Source organism: Ammodytes marinus (assembly GCF_949987685.1).
Source record: "Ammodytes marinus genome assembly, chromosome: 24".
NCBI lineage: Eukaryota > Metazoa > Chordata > Actinopteri > Uranoscopiformes > Ammodytidae > Ammodytes > Ammodytes marinus.
In genome coordinates this window covers 6,895,106-6,904,403 of record NC_137228.1, presented here as the reverse complement: position 1 = coordinate 6,904,403, position 9,298 = coordinate 6,895,106, and the positions used below count along the sequence as shown (strand labels likewise).

The window sequence follows — 9,298 nt, the reverse complement described above, 5'->3', positions numbered from 1 at the left end:
TGACCGATCCTAGCCGCCAGCTCCAAGTCCCTGTCCCGCTGTCAATCAAAAACAGCAATCAGCCAATCATATCGCTGCATTTAATAGTAAAGCTGACACCATACAAGTGAGAGGAAGGGGGGGGGGGGGGGCATACCTCAGCCAGAAGGTGTGTGACCACTTCCATGTCATTGTACGTCTTGGTCATCTGCTCCACGCGATCAGAGCTGAGGACTGGCCAGAGAAAGAGATTTGATTTGACTTTAAAGGAGACACCAAAGTCAACACACACACACACACGTTCTGTTATGCATATTGCAGTATGTGCATGCTAAATGTTCATTCAGAAAAAAAATAAAAAATAAATCCATATCATTCCCAACTCTATCACTACCTACTGAATTGTTCCGACCACAGGCAACATGCACAGCCACACACAATCATAAACTAGTGTGGTTACTTAGGTATATTGTTAAAATACTTGATGCAAATGAATGGTATTTCACCGCACAATGTGGCCATGTGGTTGCTAGGGATCTAAAACTCATGAAGCCGTAATAGCTCTAGACAGACACACACAAACACAAGCTGTCTACAGAGGCTGAAGGCAGACCTATTCTATAAACACATTTCTTGTCCGCTGTCACATGCAGTAAGCAAAGAGGGGCCTCCAGGTCTATGTTAACGTGCAGAGAGAGAGGGAGAGAGAGGGAGAGATAGATAGATAGATAGATAGATAGATAGATAGATAGATAGATAGATAGATAGATAGATAGATAGATAGATAGATAGATAGATAGATAGATAGATAGATAGATAGATAGATAGATAGATAGATAGATAGATAGATAGATAGATAGATAGATAGATAGATAGATAGATAGATAGATAGATAGATAGATAGATAGATAGATAGATAGATAGATAGATAGATAGATAGATAGATAGATAGATAGATAGATAGATAGATAGATAGATAGATAGATAGATAGATAGATAGATAGATAGATAGATAGATAGATAGATAGATAGATAGATACATAGATAGATAGATAGATAGATAGATAGATAGATAGATAGATAGATAGATAGATAGATAGATAGATAGATAGATAGATAGATAGATAGATAGATAGATAGATACATAGATAGATAGATAGATAGATAGATAGATAGATAGATAGATAGATAGATAGATAGATAGATAGATAGATAGATAGATAGATAGATAGATAGATAGATAGATAGATAGATAGATAGATAGATAGATAGATAGATAGATAGATAGATAGATAGATAGATAGATAGATAGATAGATAGAGGGAGAGAGAGAGAGGGAGAGAGAGAGATACCTTTGGAGAGGCTCTGTGAGCCGGGGTGGGAATAGGAAGAGGGCTCCAAAGCCAGATACGCTAGTGAGAGAAAAGAGAGAGAGAAAAGAGGAGGGTTTATAAAAAATTTGTACAACAAGCAAAGAGACCAGCTTGTCATGAGGTGAACGGGACAAAGAGAGTTAGAGAAAAGGAGGGGAAAAGAGCAGCGAGGAGCAGAGGGCTAAACATAAATCCAACAGCATTAGTTTGTCGAGAGTTCGAGTCTACACATCAACTACTGCGCGTTGATTTTTTATTTTATTTTTTTTGCACCTGAGTGGGTGTAACCAGCGCCGGCGCACCGCTCCTCTTTCCACCTGTCCAAAGAAAAGTGACATCTCTCATCATTGAGACGTCGCCTTTCACTGACACACCTCACTTAGGCATGTATATAAACACAGGGAATGCTGTGAGTGAAATATGGCGTACACACACAACACACATACACACAAATCAGCGCTGGGTACAAAAGCCTCCTAGAGTGAAGCAGCTGCTCTAATAGATGAGAGCCGCTGTACAGTAATCTGAGGCCCTCTGTGACCTCTGGATCTGGACGACCCCGCTTAGCTAAAAATAACCCCTGTCTCTGTCAAATACAGGAAGACAGATACACAATGCATTTAATCTAGCATGTATAGCTGCACGCTCAATGTTTTAAGACTCACGCATTCACACCATTACCTGCCGGGAAGAGTGTGCCGTCCGTCACCGAGTGTATAAATGAAGTGAAGTCCATGGACTGGTTTTGTTAATGATCGAACAAACGCATTGAAAAAACTAAACCTGATACACCAGTGTGGGTTGTGTTCAATAGTTAGAAGGAGGTGGCTGAACCCTGGCCACAATAAATGGACTAATTGCAGTGTCTAGCAGGTTATAAAATGAGCGCTTTCATTCTCTTTCTATTGATTCTTACATGCTCACACAGTGCAATGGTCAATGGGTGACATGGCATGGTCTAGCTACTATCACCGCAGCTACAACATCTGTTTATTTGACACATTTTGATATGTGTCGCAAAATAAGACTTAACCCTCAGAGTAAAGTCTGTCCATATGTCAGCATTCTGGCAGCTGATACATGTTATAGACAACAACCAACCCACTGCCCTCACAGATACAGTAATACTTGCATTTTACACTCCCATGCAACATTGAACGCATGGGATTTAATGCATTGTGGCTCTTTAAATCAATATACTTTTCATTTGCATTAAAATACAGTTGTAATTATCAAAGGTTTGGCAAACAGCTTGAAACAGCTTGAACTTCGACTTCCAATTTTTGCAAATATGGGAAAGTTGATTCATTCCCCCACACACATTGTTTCATCAGACACAGTTTGCTGAAGGACGACCATGGGGGCTAATCCAATGTTAACACACCATCCGTGCCCCGACTAGCACATCAGCCACTATTAATAGGCAGCAGACTTGATTTCATTCGCCCGCAGAAGTGGAGCAAAGCAGGAAATAGAACACCCAGACTCCCTTACTGTACCCCTTCTGTCACGCGTGCAGTTCACAAACACACACAGCTAGAACACAGTCACGCACACAAAAGCACAATACAGACAATGCTTTTGATTTAACAGTCACACAATTAAAAAATCAGGCAAATGTGCAGAGGGGAAGTACGCAATTGTGCCAAGAAGAGGAAAACATAGAGAGGAAGTTGCGTCTATAGTAACTGTCAACAGCGCTCCAGTCCTGCATACCAGGACTTAAGTTTGAATGTAAACACACACAAGCATTCATTCAGACATGGCCACCTCCTCCTGTCTTTTCACACACGCAGGCACGCACGCACACACACACACACACACACACACACACGCACACACACACACACACTTTCCCACACACTATGTCACCTTCTGCGTTGACCTTGCAGACATGACTGGAGTCACTTTACACCGGCTCACATGTCAAACTCTGACTCTCTCTCTCAGTCTCTCACACACAGACACACACACACACACACACACACACACACACACACACACACCCCTTCTCACCTTCCACAGCAAAGTTTTCATAAACCTCCTCATTGTGGATGTTTAGAACCGGCATGGTCCGACTCTTTTCCCTACTGTCCAGTCCTCATCCTCCGTCAATCCAGTCTGCCTACCCCCCCCCCACCCCCCTCCTTCTCCTCATCACTCCCTGTCCCGTGACTCTCTGGGCCTGGCTTTGAACTCAGCTACACTTAACTCTGGCTGGACCACTGGATTCCTCTTGCTCACTGTCTCACTCTATCACACACACAATCACACACACACACACACACACACGCACACACAAACACACACACACACACACAGGCTTTAAGAGCTGTCTGTTGCACACACAAGCAAAACGCAGACAGACACAATGTCTGCCATGTGCCAAATATATATAAATAATATCCATGCTAAATCCCTTTGATCTTAATTAAAGAGGACTTGCATAAAACCAATCCCTCACGTGGCCCAACATGATGACACACACACACAACACACACACACACACCATCTGCTCATTGGGGTCGACCAATTGAAAGACAGCAGACAGAAAATAGCTAGAAAAGAGATGCAATTTGTGCACTCCTGCCCATATAACTGATTAAAAAAAAAATAATAATAATAACTCACTCATGTAGCGGAAGGTCTCCTCTGCTAACATGGGTGAGATGGCGCTATGCGGTCCGGGCCCTTCTTCCGGGGAGCAGCTGGGGGACACAGCCCAGTCATGGCTGTCAGACAGGTAGACGGAGCCGGCCGAACCAGAGCCCAGAGAATGCCTTCCACTGCTGCTGCCCAGGCCCTCATCTGTGGTAGTTGGAAGGTTGGCAGACACATTAGATACAATATATAACACAAGCTACATCACCCATAATGGAACAGAGAAAAAATAATAATATAATAAAAGGGAATTAGGCTATTGTTCATTTTCGTGCTGAGAAATATTGTAAATGAATGATGAAGGGGTGCTTTTATTTGTCAGAGCAATGCTAACATTTAGAATGTCAGACTGCAGCAAATGTGCTACTGTGTGAGTGTGTGCGTGCGTGCGTCTGTGTGTGTGTCTGTGCATATGTGTATGCTTGTGTGTGTTTGTGTTTGTGTCTCCTTGGCTGAGGCACTCTACAAGCCAATGCCCTTCCACTCCAGCAGATATGTGGTTTACTGGGACAGATGGAGCTAAGTATAGCACTATGCCCAGAGAGCCAGGGCACACTGACTGTACTTCAGGGCAGCATGCCATCATTTGAAAATGTACACAAAGCTTACAGTTGCCAGGCACTGCAGCCACTGACATAGATTGGATATTTCATTCAAGCCCTGCGTTCCGAATCGCATACTCTTTCTTTTTTCTATTCTACATACTACATCCGACGATAAAAATAATCTAGTTAGGATGCAGTAGGCATACTATTGGGACATACTTTTACTTATTTATTTCATCATAACATTGCGCCTTGATCTTGCCTCTTGCTTTTATATCTGTCGCTTCCCCGTTTGTTTTTAATATGGAGGCTCCGTTGATGTGACGTCACTTCAGGTTCGCTCTGGATTATGGGTCAGAATCGCCCAAATAGGATGCTGATTTCAACACTAAAAATCGTAGCCAGATGTAGTAGACATCCGGGTCTTTCTAACCATCCTAAGTCTGGCCACAAGAATCGAGACATACTAAATCTTTATTCTACCATACTAAATAGTAGAAAGTATGCGATTCGGAACGCAGGGATGATATAACACACAGGTTTGATGCTTAGAGATTTGCATGCACACACATAGCATTCATTACTAACCTGTCTCTGTGCTGGATTCCTTCTTATCCACGGCCGCCCGGGGCTTGGCTTCGTACATGTCCGGTCCGTAGTGGGCACAAGGCTGGACGGAAGATGGCGGCCGCTAGCACTGTGACGTCACATCATGTTCATGCGCTGGTGCCCGGTGCCCGCACACACACCTTTACCTGAGGGAAAACACAAGAGATTAAGCTGTCAAAGAAGCAATGGAGATATGAATGACAACCCCAGGCTTAATCAGTTTACTGTTGTTAAACTTTAACCGCCCATTGTCTGGCATGTTCTCCAGGCTTTGACAGACGTGATGTAACCACTGAAAGTCAGGGCCTTCACATCTGAAGAAGAAGCAACTAACAGATTTCTTCCTTTTACTGACCAAGCGTTTCAGCTCTATAGAAAGCCCCTTGCTGTGAATACACAGTAAATGTACATACCGGCACAAAGCAGGCCAGCTGCTACAACTCGGATGCATTCATAATTTCGTTCTCCTGTGTCACATGTTTTTTTGTGAGGCCCGAGGAAGGGCGACACAGAGCCCTCCCACATCCTGTTGCCTTTCTCTGGAGGAATGAGACAGGATGCCGTCTCTTAAAGGGATGACCTCCCAGTACAGTTATGGGAAAAATGAAAGAACAGCTGTGTACAGTACTGTGTATATTAGGGTACTGTACTGAGGGTGACGTATGCTATGTGGATTGTTAAGCCATTCGATCTATATAAATTTGGTCTTTATAAATACATATTACATAATTGTTCTATATTAATATATAATATCTATATATTGGTCTATATAAAATTGACTTGACTGCAGTGGCGGCTCCTGACAATAATCTCAGGGGGGGCAATTGTTGCCATGATGGGAAATATGACCCAAAATTAACCTAAATCAGATAGCATATGACAATGTCATATTGCATTTAACTGTTTGTTTTTCCTGTTCATCTGGCATAACCACTCTGGCAACATTAGACAAGCATTGCACTGTACAGTATTTTTGGAAATTAAGTTAGTTAATTTCTTGAATAAAATTATTTTAGCTCTAAAATGATTTAATTATCCGGCTGTGGCCATCACAGATAACTTGTCATCTACCAGTGTGCTCCTCAGATAGGCTTCCTTTAAAAGTTAGGAGACAAAAATGGATGCTGGCATAGCATGTGCAACATTAACAGTGCTAATCATCACATTGGTTTGGGTTACTACTGTCTACAGCACTTGGTAGGCGGGTTTATGTCGGACGGTGAAAGCAGCTGTCAGCTAAACGACGATCAACAGCTGATCGCCGTTCAATAGCCGATCAGCTGTTGAACGGCGCTGGCTCGTATATGCAGATTGATGTTTAATGTTTGTTTTACCTTTTCTGAGAGATGATGCATAGGGGTGACACCCAAAGTTATTCATGCGGTCTCTGTGCTGCCATCAGGATGGATAAAAAGCCAGTATACAGTCCATATCATCATGCAGCGGCAGCAGGACAGAGCGTTAGCGCATTAGCATCCTGCTAGCCTCGTTAGCCGTTCAAACGAGCCCCGTGAAAATCCGCGTTTATAAAATCCCCCAATCCATCTTGGTAGATACTTGCTTGATGGTTACATTTTGTCTGGGAAAGACCTAGTCCGAGTCCGATCAAGTAAGTAGCTTGCCAGCCTAGCCTGAGTTGATATAAAGTTGTGTTGGTCTTGAATATGACCGCTCTGGGCTGCATACTGGACATGTGACTGTATCAGTCACTGTAATTGGTTTATTGTTTACTGTACGTATGACGACAACACGTTAGGGCGAGCACCCCCGGAACCCATAGAGATTGCATTGCGAGGCTTGCAGTTTGAAAAAAAAAAGTTTTACATTGATGTCTATGAGAGCGCTGGGGGCGATTTTCAACCAGCCCGACATCGCCCCAGAGTGACGGTACAGAGCACAGACGCTGATTGTACAATGATATTCAGACTTAGATGCAGGTAAAAACTGTATTGAAATCATAAATTATGATTATTAATACAAAAAAAAAAAAAAAAAAACATCATTATTATTCATTATTATATTTTCGTTTTTTGCTGATATGGCTCAAGGAGGGCGGCGCCCTATCGCCCTCTATGGGCGAGCCGCCACTGCTTGACTGTGTATCCTACACTTCCCATAATGCAAACATTATCCATATGTATAGGCCACAGACAGCTACTTCACTAAGATGATGCTGTGCAGTGAAGTGGATCCCACCATCCGTTACAACCCCTGCACACATCTGCATCCCTGACCTCCCTGTGTGCGTGCAGACACATTGCATTACATATCTGAGTGAGTGGGTGTGCGTGCGTATCAGTGAGCATTACCAGTGGTAAGACAGAAGTCCTTGGGCAACATTCATCCTCTGCTTACATAACACTGATGCCGGCACCGTTTGCTGCATAAAAAGGAGATTAGTGTGTGATGCACCCAATGCTACAGCCCAAATTTCGGCTTTACCCATAGACTGTATACCACTGTCTGTATAACCCATTAACGACACTCTAACAATGAATGAATTCAGGCTTCTTCTTTCTCCCCCTCCGATTTGAAAATACCAAGGCTGCTCTTGACCAAGTGCCTGTGCGTCATCTCATGAGCAACACTGTCACAGCCAGACAGCTTCTTATTCATCATACACTTCATAATTCGGATTTGAGACAGGGTTAACACTCAGAATAAAGCTAGCGAGCAGACATTCAATAAGATGTTCGGTTTACATTTTATTGATTGCATTCACACAGTTTCCCTCGGCTTGTAAAAGCTAGAGAAAAAAAAAAGTCCTACCACAATCTGGGGAACCGCCACTTAATGTCGGTCACACATTATTTAACAATACAAAAAGGTGTAGGCACAGCAGCCACACACAGACACGCGCAGACACACACACACACCCAGTCTGTCACAGTGGCTCCAGAGGGGCTGCCTGCTTACATCAGCCTTCTATCTCCCTTGCCGTCTTATCCAAAGCATTGAAGCTGGTGCTCTTATCCAGGGTGACCTACAGCGAGTGCAGTGGGCGGCAGAAATGTCAGCCTCTGTATGCAAGTCCCTAGTATCAGCTGAGGTCAAAACAAATAATACCAGGAGCGCTTTTTCCCTCCACAGCTACCTGAATGTATCTGCTTTATCACAACAGCTGCACTCTCAATCTTACATCAGACAAATTGGACAGGGCCTGGGGGGCGTTCTTAGAAAGACATATGACAGTGCGGGGGCAGCATGTGATAATGACTGTATACCAACTGCATCACTGAGAGAGAAATCTGGCTGGAAGATCAGCAGACAATTCCTTGAACTACATCATCATAACATGCTTATCTGATCAGCCTTGCAGCTAACAGCTACACCAACTATACTCCATGTGTGCCATCCTGCAAAGCTCTTCTTGAAAAACCTAGATCTAAAAGGTGCTTTGCTTGCCAGTACACGTAAAGACGGGTCGGAAATGACATTCAAACATATCAATTGATCCTGAGAGGCTACTCTGCAATTCGGCATGACTTTAATACACATAACTATAGATATTTGCATACAATTACAGAACAAATCATGTCCAACTGTCAATAAGCAAACATTTACACAGTACATTTACATATAGGAAACTGTATCATATAAGGGCTAACCATGGGGCTAGTTTTGTAATGTTAAGGTTAGCTAACCAATAAACCAAAGACGTTCATCAGGTGAGGATTGTTTAAGTTTAATGAGCAAAACCTACAGATCGGCAGGTGAGTTATTTCAGTAAGTTGTTAGTCCTTTATCAATATCTCCTTGGATTCGATCTTATATTATATTTACTATACATTTAGCATTGGCTAACGTGACGTTTCACGGGGGAGGATGACAGCTGACTGTCTATGAATGCCTTGCGCTGCTATCGCGAGCTCAAACTGGCATCATCCCCTCACGAGGTAAGTATCATTGGTATTAAATATAAGGATAATAGATCATCTATAAACTAACCTTAAGTCACTGTTTATCCACAGCATCCGCGGTACATGCGGTATCTGTCAGTCCCTTCACCGCCTCCTTAAACAATAGAGGGGAGGAGGGGTGGGGTAACAGAAGCGGGTCATTAGTGCGCGACAGTTTTGAGCTCTCTGTGACGTGTTTACCACGCGACACTTGTCCGTGTCAAATTAAAAG

At 43.1% G+C, this 9,298-nt stretch overlaps 1 protein-coding gene across 1 annotated transcript in view; it reads right to left on the bottom strand.

The window, feature by feature from the left end:
• Nucleotides 1-9,189, bottom strand: part of trak2 (trafficking protein, kinesin binding 2) — a 17,846-nt gene extending 8,657 nt beyond the window's left edge. The window contains exons 1-6 of the mRNA XM_080052938.1: nt 9,116-9,189; nt 5,147-5,313; nt 3,984-4,160; nt 1,332-1,391; nt 137-213; nt 5-38 (exon numbers count right to left, since the gene is read on the bottom strand). Of these exons, the coding sequence (XP_079909064.1) occupies nt 5-38; nt 137-213; nt 1,332-1,391; nt 3,984-4,160; nt 5,147-5,204 (406 nt within the window). The 5' untranslated portion in view covers nt 5,205-5,313; nt 9,116-9,189. The remainder of the gene's footprint in view (nt 1-4; nt 39-136; nt 214-1,331; nt 1,392-3,983; nt 4,161-5,146; nt 5,314-9,115) is intronic.
• Between the last annotated feature and the right edge of the window lie 109 nt (nt 9,190-9,298).